This window comes from Pavona decussata, unplaced genomic scaffold (genome assembly GCF_977016875.1).
Source record: "Pavona decussata unplaced genomic scaffold, jaPavDecu1.1 SCAFFOLD_12, whole genome shotgun sequence".
NCBI classification, from domain to species: domain Eukaryota; kingdom Metazoa; phylum Cnidaria; class Anthozoa; order Scleractinia; family Agariciidae; genus Pavona; species Pavona decussata.
In genome coordinates this window covers 1,406,235-1,424,776 of record NW_028145435.1, presented here as the reverse complement: position 1 = coordinate 1,424,776, position 18,542 = coordinate 1,406,235, and the positions used below count along the sequence as shown (strand labels likewise).

Below are 18,542 nucleotides of genomic sequence, written 5' to 3'. Positions count from 1 at the left end.
ATGCAGTCAGATTCTTACTGTCCAGTTCCAAGTTTAAAAAGAGAAAGAAAAACTTGTCGTTGCTTGTTTACGTCTTTCTTCACATGTGAAATTAGAAAACTTTCACGTGGTAGTCAGCGTACAGTGACGGCAAAGAAACGTACCAAAAAAGTGTGATGTAGGTACAAAGTTATTGTTTTGCTTACTAAATCTACTGCCTTTTAGACGTTCTCGTTGCAACTAAAAATGCCTACTCGGTCTGTTTTTGAGTGACGGAGTGAGGGGGGTTATTTTCGATTTTGTATGATTTGTGTATCCACGAGATTAGATCGATGACTAATCGATGTCATCTATGGCTAATCAATGCAACCAATGACCATCGATGCCTGAGAATATTGTGGCCTATTGATTATTCATCGATTACTCATTGATCATCGGCAATAATTAATGACTTATCAAATGATAACCCATCGATTACCTATCGATTACTTATTGATTTCATTGATGTCATCGATTAGTTATAATGGAAAAGCGAGGGAAACATCCCAAGAGGGCTGGCAACATTCCAACGACTCCACGTGCAGCGCAGCCAAATCAGGGTGCAGAAAAGAATTCTTATTGACGTATGAGCATCTGAGGGTTCAAAGTCCAATGAGTGTCCACATTGTGCGGAACAATTGTGCACAAGGGTAGGTATTTGGATTTCAATGGCTAGTTTACAGTTGGAATACAACTTGAGGTATTACTGAAGGGTTTCTGGGAACGTTTTCTTTCATCAGGGATTACCGCTTTTAAAAGGACAAGCAAGTAAGCTGAAAATCCTTACTAATCCAGAACTTGTTCGAAGCCTCGGCTCTATTTCAGTGCTTTGACTGAGTCAAAGTGAATTCCTTTAGGCTAACTCGTTCATTCTTAATGAGCATTTGTGGGGTTTGCATGAAAAGGTATTTGGTTCACATCCCAGTCATTCATTCTCATTTGTTCACCAGACTTAAAATATTACATCACATTTCCTTTCATTGCGCATATGCCACTCATTGACATTCTAATCCTAGCAGCATGCAGGATGTTTGTCACATGGACCTAGTTTAATGGCCTTACCCTAACGAGCCTCCTGTAGCTCAGTTGTAGAGCATCCGAACTAGTAATCGGAAGGTCTTAGGTTCGACTCCTGATAGGAACACTCGGAATTTCTTTTTCCGAGTTTGCCTGTGTCGTTACTGAATAATACATCATTCTAAAATTAGATTATTTGGGTTATTTTTAAAACAGTAATCGTTGGCACTAATCGATTGGGGCCATTACTAACCTCCCCTGGGTGATAAGACGTGAATCAAGCACTGGACGAACCAATATCGATGTTCGAATTAAAGGCTCCGCCCTGCCGATTAGTAGAGTCAGACAACGTGAAGCATAGCTACAAAACCAAAACATCTAAGTACAAAGAGAACCATTGCAGTTATGCACACAACTTAAGCAGTTCCAAAAGCAGTTCCATTCATGTTTCCAGACAAGCCTTACTAGCTGACAGGGGTCCACATACTCTGGCTTAAGTGAGTACTCTCCCTTTTTTTCATTCTCCGTATTCATCGCATTAGGAGGCTTAAGTAAGGTCGACGGCAACGGCAACGAAAACGTTACCTGAAAATATGTCGTTATTTCATTTCTGCTACTTCGCAATTATTTCAACTCGCTCGACTTTTACAAAAATGGCGAACAATCCAGGAACCAAATTGATAGGAGTGGCGTACAAATTAAGAAAGAAAATGAAAAATTCACCGTCGTCCGTTAACGTTCTCCACAAAACCTTAAATGTGGTCATTTCACATTGTTGTTTTGCAGAGGACGGCAAAGGACAGAAAAGTACCAAAATGTAAAACGCACGTGCAGAGTGATTGTTTTTGCTCATTAAACCTACTGTGTTGTGGCGTTGCCGTTGCCGTTGCCGTCGTCGTTACTTAAACTCCCTAATGTTTATTCCGTACTCGTGATCAGAGCCAATTGGTCAACTGATTAGAGGAAAATTCAATGAATTTACAACAAGAGAGGATGAAGGTCCTCTCTTGATTTACAAGAAGGACCTCTTGATTATAAATTTATGAAGTGAAGTAACAGGAAGGAAATTAGACCCGGAATATCGGCTTATGTAAAAAAAATGCGTTTTGCCGGGAAAAAAACGCAGAACCCGACTGTTAAACGCTTTAATAATTGCATTTTTGGAGCAAAATCTTAGCGAAGATTTTTTTGGCGAGCAATTACTGTGGATCGTGTTTTGTTTGAGAAAAGAATATATAATACAGCTGGTTATTATGCGTGCAGCGCAACCCAGCCAAATCAGGGTGCAGAAAACGGAATTCGTATTGACATCAAAGCACCTGAGGGTTCAAAGTCCAATGAGCATCCACATTGTGCGGAACAATTGTGCACAAGGGTAGGTATTTGGATTTTGATGGCTAGTTTTCATTTGGAATACAACTTGAGGTACTACTGAAGGGTTTCTGGGAACACTTTCTTTCATCAGGGTTTACTGCTTTAAAAGGACACGTAAGTAAGCTGAAAATCCTTACTAATCCAGAACCTGTTCGAAGACCAGTGCTTTGACTGAGTCAAAGTGAATTCCTTTAGGCTAACTCGTTCATTCTTAACGAGCCTTTGTGGGTGATAAGACGTGAGTCAATTACTGAGCAAACCAATATCGATGTTCGGATTAAAGGCTCCGCCCTGCATTAGTAGAGTGTGACAACGTAAAGCATAGCTACAATAGCAAAACATCTAAGTACAGACGACGTACAGTTAAGCAGTTCCAAAAAAGCTGAAGACTGAAAAAGGCTTCAACGGGATTCGAACCTATGATTTCAGCGATTCCAGTGCAGTGCTTTACCAACTGAGCTATCAAGCCTACTGGGAGCTGGTCATTTGTGACTTGGTAATAGACTCATGGGGGAATGAATATATCAATGGAAATAAGACGTGGAGTTATGTACGCAACGTGAGCAGTGGTGTAAAGAAAGGCGCGAAAATCATCCTGCTCTGGTTTCCTTGCCGCTCTCCTCCTCTCATTCTACTCAGATGAATTTTTTGATGCGATTTCGGCCCGATTCATGTTTCTAGGTCAGCCCTACTAGCTGGCAGTGGTCCACACACACTCTGGCCAAAAGTAATTTCTCTCCCTTCTTTCATCAGTTCTCCGCATTCATCCGCACATTGTTTGCACATTCCGAACAGCAAACAGACTTTCAGTTTTTGTAGAAATATATAATGATAGCATTTTATGATGCAATTAGATGGAAGTTGGCCGGAAAACGTTCTTCACAGCCGGAAAACTAACCGGTTATTTATCAGTCACTGAGCAGTGAACTGAAGATTAAACTCGTGATCAGAGCCAATTGGTCAACTGATTAGAGGAAAATTCAATGAATTTACAAGAATTACCTCTTGATTAGAATCTCATGAAGTGAAGTAAACAGGAAGGAAATTAGACCCGGAATATTTTTTTTTTAGACCCGGAATATACTTGGATAAAAAAAAAGGCGTTTTACCGGAAGAAAACGCAAAACCCGACTGTTAAAACGCTTTAATAATTGCAATTCTGGAGTAAATATTTGCAAATGATTTTTTTTGCGAGCAATTAAGTGGATCGTGTTTTGTTTGAGAAAAGAAAATATTATACAGCTCGTTATTGGCAACTGTATCCCAGACAATTTAAATTATGTAAACAGGGTGATGTATGCGGAAACACGAAGCTTTAAACCTTCAGTCAGTGAGGCGCCATAAAACAAACCTGCCAATTTAGCCATTGAAAAGATCACCAGTCATGACGATCTTATGCTCATTCTCCAAAGTTACCAGATGGTGTATTAGCTTGTCTTTGCAATTCTTCGGAGTCTTTCCAGGGAAACAGGTAAAAACCGCTTGTGTTGCAGTGCATTTCGTTTTACTTGACATTGTGAATGCTTTTTGCGTGTATCTCGTGCAACGACACTGATTACTCGTTTTTGATTTCGGCGCTTACCTTAGTCTACAGTATGACCGGATTCCGCTAGACTGTGTCGTTTATTCCATTTCTCGTTTTGCCTGATATTTATTAAGGATCCGGAGCCAATAACTACATGCGTGTTTTCTTCTCAGTCCACAATTTGTTTTGTATCTATTTCTGTACTCTTCTCAGATTCTTCGCCTAAAAAAATTGCACACAACTATAGACGCTATGGTGAATCACGCCGTCAGTCCTGATAGATATATACTGAGAACGGCTGAGACTGAAATAGCTGTGCTATTCTCCGTGTGTCTGACTCACAATACCCGGCTACTTTCTTGGCTTGAAACGTTTCTCACCTTATACAACTTCAATAAATTTGTGAACCAATCTGTCGGTAGAGATGTTAAGTGTAAAGTGGAGTTGGTGAATTGCATGCCTGATCAGTATTCCCTGAAAAAGCCAAAGAATGTTCTGTTATTTCTAGATATCGCCTAACCAGCGGAACCTTGGTTATCCAGTTGTGGCCGGCTAAACTAGACCGACTCTAAAAAAACCAATACGCGACAAAGTGAATGTACCGTAGACAAAAAAAATCGAAAGCTTGCATTGGTCAATATTTGATTTTTAACAGATAGCATCTCACAATGTATCACTTCTGTATCGAAAGAATTTTAATTGCTATTCAATTGAAACGAAGCAGTGAAATCCACTCTTGTTGTCTAGAGGGTTTGAACTACTACACAATGAATCTCAGCTCTTACCTTGTATTGTTATCAGTACAGCTTTTCTCTTGAAGAGATTTGCTCATCCAATCTCTTGGATAAGATTTACGTGATATAACAGAATGATTAAGTTGGAGGTAGTGTTATCATCCCGCGGCCAAAGGCGGAACCTGATAACACTTAACCCATTCACTCCCAGAGGTTTTCCGAAAAACCACATTTCATGCAACAAATGGCATTGGCCATTTTTATACCAGAGGACGCAGGTCTGGACGAACTTGGGCAAACATTTGTTGTTTGTCTGATTACGCGCCTCTAGTATAAAGACGGGAACAAGAGGCATTATCCGTCTGGACGAAATATCTTCTGTTATGCTTCGTTCAAGACGAACAACGAAAAAGAGTTCGTCCAGACACATTGTTCGCCTTGTGCCCGTCCGAACAACAAATGTTTGTCTAAGTTCGTCTAGATGGATAATGCGTCCTCTAGTATAAAAACAGCCACAAATTTACCGGTGTTCGTCACCGGCTTTCAAGATTAAATTGCGGACGGACTTGGCATTGCAGAAAGTAAGCGTTCCTTCAAATTAAGGGTTGTTTCCCAAAAATTTAGATATGCAAACAATTTTTAAACTTCTGAGAATTTTTGAAAGAGAAAAGCAGTAACCAGAAAGGTTTATCGCTTTTTCTTACTCAACCCCGTTAATTTCATTTTTCATTTCTTCTTCGTCTCCTTCCATTTGTCTTTTCTACTTCTTTTGTCGAGGCGACGAGCCCGGCAGGGCTGGGTCAGTTCAGCTCCCGCTCTAGCCGCTTGCTGGAGTTGTTTCTAGGAAGCCCCAAGTTCACTCCTTGGCTGCGCTTTTGAATTAGCATATCTCCACGATAAACAAAGCATTACATTTCATTTTCAGTTTTTCTTCATCTTCTTTTTTTGCACAAAAATCTCAAGTATAAAAAGACCCTTTATGAATCTATCGCTAATTTCGACCATCTTTTAAGACTAAACTTTGAAAAATTATCCAGTGTTTTGTCAGCAAGATAGCGACTTTCCTTGTGGTGGAAAAAAAGTTTGGCCTAAACGTCAGGAAAGAATAAATTTAGTAAGGGAAAATGCTTGGTTTTTGTGTGTAACTGATAATTGAGATTGACTTCTCCCGAAAGAACATTTTTAAAGCTCGCTGTGTATGAAAGGAAAGGATAAAGGTCTCATTTTTAGCTCTATGAATGCATCTAACAGAAAAAACTCTTAACTGGTGAATGAATTAGTCTTCTCCTCGATTAGCTGTTTTTCATGGAAATTAGAAAATGGCTGCCCTAATTTTGGAAAATTTGACAGTAGACAATGACTGACGTAACAGGAGAACTGTGCGTCGTTGCAAGATCTTGTAAGGAGCTGCGAGCCAAGCTTTGACATCGATTTTGCTGTTAGTTAAGGTCGGAAAGAACAACCCAGTTTCTGGGGAATAAACGTTGCATGAAAAGCAATTCAAACAATAACAGAAAACATCGCCAATGTCTTTTACATCACTTAGACGGTACACATGCCAGAACTATTGACTGAAACATCAATGCTAGAGATTCATACAAAAAGCTGGAGCTGAAATAAATGGTATTTGAATCGGAAAAGTAAACATAAAAAGTTGGAATGTGGTGAAAACTCAGAATACTCGCCGCTCGCTATTTGGCCCACGAAGTACACGAGCCTGAAAATACCATGGCGGCGGAAAGGCGAATGGGCAAGTCGGAATATTGAGAAGGGATATGCTGTCTGTAGAGATTGGCAAAACGCTGACCTTTATCGTTGTTTCCCAACCGTATAAGCGTATGTTTAACACGAACACAAAAAGGTACCCCTTTCGGGAAGACCCGCCACTTTCCCGCCACTAACCCATTGTAGAGGGTATCCCCGGGTTTCCAGCGACGTGCTCGGCGCACGGGCAGGAGACTGGGGCTAGTCCCGGAAGAAGTGACACTCGCGCGGTACCAATGATAGAATAGGCCATTTTACAGTTGTGTGCTTAGTGACCTGGCCTTAGATTGGAAGCGAGGCTGGGGGTGACCTTGTTTTGATAGAAACCTCACTGCTTTTCATATGTAAATACAAACTAGTTTGCATAAGAACAGTGTGATCTGCATATGAAAAGCAGTGAGGTTTGTATCAAAACAAGGTCAACCCCAGCCTCGCTTGCAATCCAAGGCCAGGACACTAAGCACACAATTGTAAAATGGGCTATTTTAAATTTAAATTTTAATACTTATATAGCGCCCTTTAACATCTAAATGATCAAAGGCGCTTGATTCATGCAAAACAGGTTTCCAAAAAAATGAAGGGAATTCCGATTATACATAGCTTTTTTTCCCACAGTTTTAGTTATCTGGAAATTGAATCAAACAGCATATGGTGATAATGGCGGAGTGCATTTTCGCGGTGGATAAGTAACTTATCACCCGAATCCCGTATTTTCCGACTCGTGCCTTCTTGACCTCTCACTTTGATTTTTTCCATCTGTTTCACCTCAGTCTCAAGCCTGTAGTAATCTAAGCATCCAAGCAAAGAAGCTATCAATTGGCCCTTTCCGGTATTCCTGCAACCAAATCGTTCATCATTTATAACTAATCCGAGGATGAAATGAAAACTCAATGAAAGCTTTTGGGCAGTACTGTTCTATGGCACTGTTTATTACGTTGAACAATTCCGGATTTAACTTTTGATTCTGGTATTTAAAGTCACATGATCTTAATTCTAATCGTGAAAAAACTTCCCAGTTGTAATAGTTAAATGGGAAGTATTGCGAGAGTTTGACCTTTTGTAGTGAAAATTGTGCAACAACATTTTCACTTAGTTACAAAATAATTCTGGAACTTCAAGTTAAAGAAATCAACTGAATTCTTGAAAGGAACAACTCATGACCTGCCCTGGTGTATTTTGGAAACGAAAACGCGAGAAGTTGAAAATAGTTCGCCTAACTTTTTTTCAAGTTTCAATCCATTCTAACCTAGTCCATCTGTGGCCAGAGACACTAACCGATAGTCTTAGTACACTGGAGTGATAATTTACAACAAACTTGAACAATACGTTTAGGTTTCTGCTGATAAACAACGTTTTGGAGTTTTTCGTTTCACACCAAATTCCCGTGATACTTCCGTTTTCACTTCCTAACAATGTGGTTCTAACTTTAGAGTCGCAGATGAAAGTTTCGCTGGTAAAATCGAAGCAATAGGTACTTTTCCATGGTATTGTTTGCTTTTCGACACATATCAAAACTAAATTTAGATTGTTTGCTTCTTTTGAGCAGGTTTGGATGGAGAGAGAAGGTTAAATTCGGCCTGAAACGCCGTCCCCAAATTCAAAACAAACCTCGCCGAGACCGCTTCAGGCTATTAAACATCCAACACAATTGGCCAATGATGTCAACACTTTGTATGAGCAATTATAACTTCATTTCTGTCGCCATGAAACCGGAAATGATTGAAGGCAGCAAAGCGAAAAGTACACAGTAATTCTGCTAATTAGACAGAAAAAGTGTACAAAAGAGAAAAGTTTAAATCCCTGCATTCAAAAGTCTAAATGGTACTATTTTAGAGTTTAAGCCGTGTTCCGTTGCTTATGATCATTGCTGATGATTGCACAATGAACGATTAGATAATTGCTTTCAAAAGATCCCTTTGAGCGGTAAAAGATTCAGTGATCATGATATCACACATTAATAGAGCCGGCACTTGATTTTGTTCCGTCTGCAGGAAAGAGTGATCGTTTAAAAACGCGGGTTCCTTTGTATTTTTCTAGCCCTTTCAAGGGTATTTGTAGTCTCGCCGAAAGTAACTCTTTTACCGTGTGTTTATCAGTACAACCTATTACCACGCATCCGATAGGTCTATTGTCCTTTCAAAGAACTAAAGCAAATTAATTAAACCCAAAGCGGAAACCAAGCGTATTTGCAAAGAAACAAAAGCGAAAGCTTTAAGTCTTCAAGCTGGTCGTCAGCCTTGGGTCGTGTAAAATGCGAGCTCTTTCAAAACAAACAAAGCAGAAGTCAAAACCTCTGCTAGGACATTTGAACAAATCCTGACAGAATGACCGGTTACTCTTTCAAACGGCTTAAACCCCGAAAGAGATATAGCTGTTTTGACATTTGCATTTTCCATATTGTGTCGGAAAATGGAATGCGCCTTAAAGTGTTCCTTTGTTGTTTTAGGGAGCATGACAATAAAACGCCTGTCAACTTGAACAATATGATCTGTATTGGTTGACACTTGCCCGAAAAAACCTCTAACCTCATCTTTTTTTTATCTCAGCACGCCGACAGTTATTCACGAACACAGGACTGCAGCCCGCTTTAGCTTGAGCACACATTTTAGAATTTTCAAAGGCAGAGAAATATGAGGGCAACCTGAGTACACATGTCATTAAGGCGAGAAAACACGACGCCTTCGCGGTTGTGCGGAACGCGGCCGTCGATGCGCCATCCTCGAACTTTCACGCCACCACCGCAACGCGCTCACCAAGTTACGCGCCGGAGTAGTTTAAGCTTACTGCCCAACTCAGCTGAAAAGAAACCATTCTGTAAAAGGAGTAATAGTTTTGGCTGCGGAAATGGCGATCTCAGCCCCACCAAACTGGACTTTCAATCTTTAAAGAAGCGACCGAGTCTTCTGGGAAACAAGCTGAAATTAGGAAGCAAGGAGACAGAAGCGGTGTCTAATGGGGGCGAAAAACACGTCATCGTGATGCTGGGAGCAGGAGGAGTAGGGAAGACAGGTAAACAATTAGGCTTAATCCTTTTAGTCCTTTTCAAATATTACCTGGAATTTTCATTTAAATTAAATTGAACGACAAATTTAGCACCACAGCAAAGTACAGCTGGAGTAGAATTCATTTGCAAGGCCACACTCTTGGATTTCGTCCGCGGACTAAAAGTTAGTACTACATGAGTGAGGTTTGAGTCTAAAGCGGAAAAGGCCATTCACTCTCTCTCTCGACCGTCAAATTAAGGTACTCATTTTCTGTTAATCAATATTTCATCGACCATGGCCGGAGCTTGCAGGGTATTTCTTCCACAGATCCATAAGCTAGACCATGACTTTCACAGTTTATGTACTACAAACTGATCAAAGGGGTTAAAGTGAACAAATGTACACAACTAATATAATGTGACCCTAAAATTATAAACTTCTCTTTCCGTTACTTAAAACATGTTATCATACGCCTACTTAAACGAGAGAATCCAGTTCTAACTATTTTGAGATACAATGCCTTCATAAGAAGATTAACGGCAGATTAAATCGCTGGATAGTGGCTTTCCAAGGTTATTGAAAACGATAGCCCCCGCAAGTTTGCTGCACCCGATCCCTTTTAATAAAAAAAACTGTGAACATTAGATAAGCTGAAACATAGAACAGTGAACATAATAAAATCGAAAGGAAGGTCAATCGATCGGCTTATTTTCCAACTATTTATCAAGTTGTCCCACTTGAACTCCTCATATAGGAAAGTTGATACTTATTTTCATATTTCCCCTTATGCAGGCGGTTGGGACACATTCCGTTTGTGTCACTCTCGATTTGCTATCAGAATGTATATTGTCGGCTTTACTTTAACTTTCATATCGGCCCTTGTTTGATCAGTGATTAGTGTGATTGGCATCTTTTTCTTCGCTTTGCCTTTCAGCCTTGGTGGTTCGCTTCGTGACTGGCCGTTTTCTCAACGAATACGATCCTACACTAGGTAAGCAACAGAGTTTATCCAAAATAGTTCATCTCGGGTAAAAATAAACTTATGCTTGCCAGTAACCCGTTGACGCAAACCGGAAACCTGGGATAAGTTGCTGAAGGGTGATTTCAATACCGCCAAGTTTATGTACAAAATATTGATCGAACGATAATTTCTTTGGCAGCTCATTTTCACTAATCGCGCGCCCACCAGGTGCAGGTACACGAAGCCGCAGCCACGAATGTTAAATCCGCTCAGGTGAAAAATAGTCAGCCTGTTTGCAAAAATCAGTCCAATTTTCTTTCTGTATCGAGCACGTGTACAAGCGCATTGTTGCGATGTAACCGACCAATGTGCGTCCCGAAAGCGAAGACCACGCGCGCTAGAACAGTAGAAGCACACCCCGCGAACAAAGGAAAAGCGAGGAGTAGTCTTTCACCGTTTCAAAAATATGGAGTCTCTCCTTTTTTTTGTCGCACACATACAAACACAGTTACGGAAACAAAATATACTTTTACGCGGGGTCCTGCAGGCTGTTTATTATGACATTTATTTTTTAAGCGATGCAAACAACATTTCTCAGGCCGCGTTTAGATAAGGAGATGGGTTTCGTCCGGGATCAGTCTCTCCCCGGGACGAAAATTCTTTTCCATTTACATGAGTGGTTCTATCCCGGGTTTCCAAGAAATCTTTCCCGGGAAAACGAGATGAGTGAAACTGTTAAAGGACACTGTCCTAAAAAGACGAAAATAACACAATTTTAAACAGGTTGTTTACAGATGTAAATAATCACAGCAAATGGAAACAAAACGACGCAGACAAGTATCATGAATTTCGTCCCCGGACGAACACATTTTACCCCGGGATCATGTGAACACTAAGAAGCAAAAATCCAGACACTGAGATGAATCATCCTGGGATAAAAATTCGTCCCGGGACGAGATCACTCATGTAAACAGGTCCTTGGCTTCTATCAACATTATTATGAGAAAGGATACAATGATCGGTATTTCTCCTAGATTTCCGTCCGCTCTACTTTTGGGCTTCCGTTTATCGCTATAACTATGGTTTTAAGTTTCCTTCATAAGGTCATACTGACTTCTAATGTATCGTCACCAACAACTTTAAGTTTGTCTATTCAACGGACTGGCCTAATGCATGTTTTTCACTAGCGACGCAAGCACAAGCGCAAGCATAATGATTGAGTTATTTCACCGTGAAAACGGCCTCGACGCAAGTATAAGCACAAGCACAGGGATCAAGCTTTTTCCTTTTCTTGTGCTTGCGCTTGAGTCGCGTTCATTTTCACTTGACATAAAGCTCTTACGCTTGCGCATGTGCTTGCGTCGCTGGTGAAAACCATACTTAATCTTCTGGCCTACAAAGACTATATCACTATATGGCTGTATGATTGCATCAGACTGAATAACAGCAGTTCGTTTACATTCTCTCTTTTCAGAAAGAGTGTATGAGAAGGCCGTGCCTATTGGTGACAGCATCGTATCACTTGATATATTGGACACTGCCGGCAATGTAAGCAACTAGTCGCTTAGTCTTTGATCTATTAATTGCTTATTCTTGAGTGTTTTTCTCCTTGAGTGCGAACAAGAAAAATAAACAGCGTGTTTTGCCGACCATGGGCCGGGGTTTGGTTTACAGATGATTTCGATACGCAAAAAATGGGATCAGAGATGTTATAAGAGATAACAAAGATGCTTACATGTATGGATTTTATTCCTCGACTGCGAAGTAGATCAATATTTTGCTTACCAGTGTATATGGTTCATGCGTCTTGCAAATATTCTTCACCGAGCTTTAACCACACAGTTTCTTCTTTAGATTAATAGAGCTTTCTTTCAAATGGTTTGAAAAGCGATTTAGTTACTTGGATATAAGAAGATTAAAACTAATCGTTCGATTAAATTCTGACGGATAATGTGATTTAATAGATACCTGATAATTATATAAGAAAGATTAAAAGCTCTAAATTTCAGACAACTCTTTGAAGCGCACGAAGGTTACGTCTACTCAACTGAAACACAAATTTTAGGAAGAGAAAGACCGTGGCGAACAAATTTAACTTCATGTCGAGAGAATGGAGGTGTAAAGCAAAATCTTGAGCACGGGAAATCGGTTAAGGAGAAGATGAAAAGCCGGCTCTATGCAATTATTAGACTCGATATTTGTTGGGGCTGGAGTACTGAGTTGGGAAGGAAGACTAAAAGACAACAACGGCACAACTCTAGTGACCTCACATAGCGCGACAAATCGGATCATGGCTAGGGGTCCGCCTGTGGTGGGATGGCTGTGGGATGAGCAAAACTTAACGTTTTAGAGTGGGATCGAAAGAGTATTTTCGGCCTTCTCGGGACGGATTAAGCTTGAAATCGCTTGTAGAAAATCGTAAGAAACCTACCAAACGCGTTAAGCTTGGTTGTCATGGAGAAAACAAAACAAAATTGAGATTAAAGGACGGTCCATAAAGCATAAGTACGTAAATCATGATCATCTAGGTGACAATGGTCGACGTTTCGCCAACCTGAGCGGAAGTCATCATCAGAGTCAAGTGAATTGTGGAACGTTAGTAGACGGTATAAATGTTTCTGGTTATTGACCTGGCCCCAGTTGTTCAAAGGACGCTATCCGGCAGATGAAATGTGTACCGATATCACTATAATTTGTGCATAGACTAGAAGCATAGGTCAAATTTAATTATGGGATTGTGTGGAAAACTTGCCAAAAGCAGTAGTTGGAGTGCATTTGCTCCGCTGAATAGTGACTTATCCAGTGGATAAAGTTATCCGCTCTTTAAACAACTGGGGCCTGATTGGTCAAAGAGTCGAGATGTTATTGTTCGTTCGTCAGTTAAGCCCTTGTTATGATGTGTGCTTTATCTGAGAGGGTAAGATAATTGTCAGCTTTCCATGGGTCATATCGTTCTTTGTTTGCCGTACTGTGTACCTGACAGCGCTTTCTTCATAAACTCACCCTCTCTCTTTACATTCTTGTACAGGCCGAAGCCTCTTACATAAGGAGTGGTGAAGGGTTCATTGTGGTGTACTCAATTACCGACCATTACAGCTTTGAAGTGGCAAGACAAATGGTCAAGCTAATCAAAGAGGTCCGAAAGCTGGATGGTGAATGTCAGGTTCCTGTGATCCTGGTTGGAAACAAGCGAGACCTACGACGAGGAAGGCAGGTTAGCAAAGAGGAAGCACGAGAGACTGCTGCCGAGTTCTCCTGTTCGTATTACGAGACTTCAGCTCTGACCAACAGGAATGTACAAATTGTGTTCTTCAACATGGTGTTCCAGGTCAGATTCACTAAAAAGGCGCAGCAAAAGAGCCAGGCACCATCAGGTACCAATGGATTTCTCAGCTCAGTTCGTCAACTGTTGCACAGAAGAGGTAGTTTACCGAGTTGGTGATAGAATTTGTGGTTTTTGAGCGCGCTTTGTGACACATGACGAGATCAAGAAGAGATTGGCCAAATGTCCATTGACAGCGGTTTTTGTATGGCTCAATGTCTGCAGGTTACGGCCGCTCCACGCATCCGAGGTCCCTGCAAAGGAAGATAGAGACAACTGTGGGATTCTCCACTCGAGAGCACAAAACTGAAAACTTATGCTTTTTACGCTGAGTATGCATTCAGAGTTAAGTAACTGTTAGCCACCGGTTTTCTATGGGTGAGGTTTGGCTTTCTCACTGAAAAGGAATTGCCTGCTCGACTGACGTGGTCGGATTGTGGGAGTATAGGAAAAGAATTGTGACAGAAAACGGAAATATTTTGCGAGTAGTGCACGACGTGAAACATTACCCCTCGTATTCCTCTCCGTCCGTTTCCGTCACAATACTCCTTCTCATTGTAACACGAAATCGTTCCTTCTCTTCGTCATGTCTTCTTCCCCCCACCATACTCGGAAAAAAGGAAATCCGAGTTTTCCCAACAGGAGAACTTAACTAGAAGAAAGTTTCTCGCAGTTATTACGATGCTGGTGCAGTGCTCTACCAAGTGAGCTATCAAGCCAACTGGGAGTTGGTCATTCTGTGCGTTCGTAATATACCCGTGAGTAGAACTGTTGGGAGAAGGAGGATTTCCTTTTTTCCGAGTATGTCTTTGTCACTAACTGAAAAGTTAATCACATTTTTTTCACCCTGAAGTTCTATTCTTTCTTTCAGTCTTTTTAATTACATTGTTGAAGGATACGGTAAGATCGTAATACGAGGCTATGAAAATACTCCTTGCGAACTGATTTTGTAATAAATGGATAAGGGGATTAGTTTCTAACGAAATTATGGTGCTGCGTCGGTGGGGAATGGAAACGAATGTTTGGTTTATCAACAGAGTTGATTACTTAAGGTAAATTAGCCACCGTAATTCGCTCTGACGAAGGGCTAACGCTCGAAACGTCAGAACTCGAATCTCTTTACGGTGGCTAAGTTACCTAAAGTTATCAACTCTGTTGATAAACCAAGCATTCGATGTTGTAATAACTGCTTACTACTAATGATAGATTCAATCAATGAGGCTTCAACAGAGCTATGAATGGAACCCAAATCGCAACAAAAAGTGTGAGCTGCTTTTGAAAAAGTTTTTAAAAATAAGACTGAAGCAAAATTTGCTTTCTTTATATTTATAAAACTGAAAAAAAACGGCAGTGTCAACAGGCCAAAATCGTTTTACACTGGCGTAGGGAAAAAACACTGAACAAAATGAAATGTAGGTTCTTGTTTCATCATTTATAATCATAGGACAAGGTTTGAAGTATGCTGGAAATCTAAGTAGAAGGGGAGAAACGAAAAAGATTTTTTTCTTCTTTTTTTTTTCCTTTTTAATTGAAACTGGAAAACGTTTATGAATAATAATAATAATAATAATAATAATAATAATAATAATAATAATAAACTTTATTTAAGTGTCAATGTGTTTAGCTTTTTGTTGCTAATTGGGGCACTGTATATTACTCAAATAAACGTCGAACGTTTTAGAGAAAATTTTACCTAAGCAACAAGCACACTAATTGACGAATCAGCCAAACGTTTGTGTAGAAGTAAGCGACCATTTGAAAAAACAAAAGCCTGTCCTTGGTTTTGGTAAGTCATCAGAGAAACAACCGGTTCCTTCTTACGTTCTCTCTTATCTTGTTTTCCGGACAAAGTCTGTCAAAGCTGTCGTTGTCTTCGCGAAACCTTTGGACGGGAGTAGTCGGTTGTCTACGATGAAGTCATCACCCAATGTGAATGGACCATTCTTAATTACACTACCGCAGAACACCGCAAGTTACGTCAAATATTATACTCTCTCAGTCCTGGTCACTCAGAATACGGAGGGTGGCAGCTGTTGCTGATACTTTATTTTGAGGAAGAGTCCCCGAAAGTGATGTAAATGAACACTAAAAATGGTATGGAAGTAAATCTACAACGCCCTCGGTGTTGCAGCTACCAGACAGAACTTTTTGGCCAGTTTCTTCAAGAACACCCAACCAAATATGAATATTAACTAGATTTTTATCTTTTGCAGTTAAATGTCACCACTGATTTCGTAAGAAGTCTTACTTTGAACTTCCGTAAGATGACCGCAGCTAGTTCAGTTAGTTCGGAAAATAATATACTACTAAATTTTCTGCTTGTCTGATTTTTAGGGTATAAGACCACCTTAAATTAAGCACCAAACAGGATATCACTCATCTGCGCTGACACTATCACGTGATAGGGTCTATCCGGCGAAAATACCCGGATGTATCCGGAAGGTGTCCACCAAAATACAAAATTCGCAGTTTTCTTTTTCATTAACAAAACTGTTGCTTTCAAAGTGTCTTTTTATTAATCTTGATTGTTGTTTTAACCTTTCTCTTAAAGGTCAAATGGTTGAGTTGTAAATTCAGCGAGATTTTGTTAAAAAAAAAAAAAAAACACCGTAGAGGTGAACAACAAAAGCAACAGAATAAGCTTCAGACCGGTAGCTCCGACAAAGAGGTTCCCTTAAAAATCTGATGTTCTTAAAACTAAGATATAGACTCTCGAAGTTTGCGCGCTTCTCGGGCTAAAATTGGTTTTTGGAACACCAAATTTTCACCTAACTATCAGCCGCTATTCCCTTATTGGAAACACTCCGTTGCCTAAACCGGAAAAAAAAGCGTTTAAGACTTTTTCTTTTTTCATCTTAGGTGTGCCTTTTTCAAAATGTGGACAAGGATTGTGAACTTTCTACCAGCCCGGTTAAAAATGGGGAGTATAAAGGGTTTTTTGTTTGTTTGTTCGGACTTTTTAATTAACTGTGTGCTTTTGTAACTACTGTAGATTCCCACTAACTCTAACTTCCCGCTAACTTGAACCAATTTTGTTTTCCCTTGGCTCAAATTTACGCCGATAACTCGAACTCTATTGTAAAAACGTCCGTCGGTAAACCTCAAAATGTCAGAACATAGCGGGTTGACGCGTCGAAATCTTATTTTTATGGAATGGAAACGTCCTTAATTAACTAGAGCGAAGCCTTTGTTTTTTCCTTGATAGGTTCTTTAAATTTCGGCTTAAATTCCCAAACTAAACTTTCTTATCAAAAGGTTGTTATAAAACAGACTTATTACACTCAAGTGACCCGTGATTGTGAAAGAATGATAATACCACGGTATTTGATCAATTTTTAGGACAGGATAATCGAAATTAAACGCTAAGCCCGCTTTTGTACAGTAACAACTCTGCTAACCTCGAACGCGCGAGGTTCTTACTACATAAATAATGATTATTAATCAAGGAAAGTTTATTCTAATTCCGTTTTGGTTTCTCGTATGGTAATTTATCTATAATCAGGCTCACACCAGCTGTTTAACTGCTATTATTGGTTCACCTACATCATTAAAGTAAAGTAAAATGATTCATACTTGAAATTTATCTTTCTCGAAATAAAGCAATATCAAAGCCTTTCGTCAACTACGAGTGCTTTCCATTTGCCAGAACTGACCAACCAGACAGGCCAATCAGTAAATCGAATGCGTCATTTTGAAAGGAGGACGCTGTAAAATCTTGAAAAATAATAACTCCGAAAATGGTACGCACTAATTAAGAAATTCAAAGGACTAGGATAAAACTCATCCTTCAAATTGGTACATTCCGTTTACAAACTGACTGATCTGGCCGGCCAGTTCTGACAAATGAAAAGCACCCTACGTTTCATGTGCTGCATTTTAGTCCCCTATCTGCGGCTTCTCTTCTCTTCCAAAATCAAATGTCACGTTATCTCCGATCAGCGTAAAAGGTGCCCACTGCCTCAGGTCAGAAAAGCCATTAGCTCTCATCCACTCCATGGTCTGATGCAAGGATTCGCTGGCACTCTTTCCACGAACAAGGTGTTCGTAGAAACGACTCATAAACTGTTCTGTTGCTTTGTCTTCTACAGCCCACATTGCTACTAAGACTGAGCGAGCACCGGATCCTAAGAAGGCACGAGCGATTCCAACAACCCCCTCGGACCTAATCTGGCCCTTTGCACTGTGACAGCAGCTAAGTACCACTAGTTTGGCTCGCAGCTGAACATTTGCAATATCAGCCATTGTCAGCAGGTAGTCCTCTTCATGTGGAATTTCTCTGGGAGGAAGTACAGGGGCAAGTGCGATTTGTCCACTGTCGGCATTTCCATGAGCAGCGAAATGTATCAAAGCCACAGAATCTATGTTTTGAACTACTGCCTGCTTCGTTGCTTGCTGTCCAAGCAAAGGCTGAACGCCAAGCAATCGTCCAATCATCTCAGCTTCCTTCCTTGCACAGGGCAATGGACAAAGTTTCTTAATACATCCCTTGTAAAACACTTTGTCGACTTTAGGCTCACCCACTATCAGTGCACCGGTCTGACTGTGATAATCCCTTGGACTGTCCTGAATGAGTTTGAGAGTCGTCAAGGAAGGCACGATACGGATCCTGGACGTTTCTGATAAATATTTCCCGTTTTCAACCTCAGTGGCATCCTTCAACGCTGCAAATGGAACATTGTACAAGAGCCGATCAGGAACAATGATGACTTCGGATTGATCGAGTAAGTTTGCTACAGGAGCGATAAGCATCTTGTAACAATGAGCAAGACTAGGTTCGTCTTCTTCCTTTTTGAATTCATCCTCTTCGCTTTCTCTGGGACGGGAAACTACCATACCATCGTTC

General features: G+C 40.4%; 2 protein-coding genes and 1 long non-coding RNA gene across 9 annotated transcripts in view; 1 reads left to right on the top strand and 2 right to left on the bottom strand.

Annotated features, from left to right (window-relative positions):
* Window positions 1–909: 909 nt before the first annotated feature.
* LOC146487987 (ras-like protein rasD) lies at window positions 910–15,226 on the top strand. 4 transcript variants are annotated; one of them, XM_085125671.1, is made up of 5 exons: window positions 910–1,532; window positions 8,979–9,441; window positions 10,351–10,407; window positions 11,852–11,925; window positions 13,406–15,226. In XM_085125671.1, exons 2-5 carry the CDS (start codon window positions 9,084–9,086, stop codon window positions 13,817–13,819), a joined length of 903 nt encoding a protein of 300 aa, XP_084981797.1. In that variant the 5' UTR covers window positions 910–1,532; window positions 8,979–9,083; the 3' UTR covers window positions 13,820–15,226. The 4 variants fall into 4 exon arrangements, with proteins under 4 accessions (XP_084981797.1, XP_084981813.1, XP_084981805.1 ...); XM_085125687.1 differs by lacking the exon at window positions 910–1,532 and adding an exon at window positions 2,195–2,410; XM_085125679.1 differs by lacking the exon at window positions 910–1,532 and adding an exon at window positions 3,601–3,880.
* On the bottom strand, window positions 10,924–13,506 carry LOC146487988 (uncharacterized). Its single transcript, XR_014867729.1, has 2 exons — window positions 13,381–13,506; window positions 10,924–11,127 (listed from the first exon to the last, which is right to left on the bottom strand). It is a non-coding gene; the product is annotated as an uncharacterized LOC146487988 (long non-coding RNA).
* The window catches only part of LOC146487984 (uncharacterized), a 47,066-nt gene continuing 42,345 nt past the window's right edge, over window positions 13,822–18,542 (bottom strand). For 2 of the 4 annotated variants that reach the window (XR_014867720.1, XR_014867718.1), the window contains exon 3: window positions 13,823–13,953. Coding sequence is in view for 1 of the 4 variants with exons in the window: in XM_085125821.1 (XP_084981947.1) it covers window positions 17,576–18,525 (950 nt within the window). In the remaining 3 variants the exon portion in view is untranslated. Of the gene's footprint in view, window positions 13,954–14,505; window positions 18,526–18,542 lie in introns of those variants that run through there. The other 2 variants (XR_014867717.1, XM_085125821.1) reach the window with 2 other exon arrangements.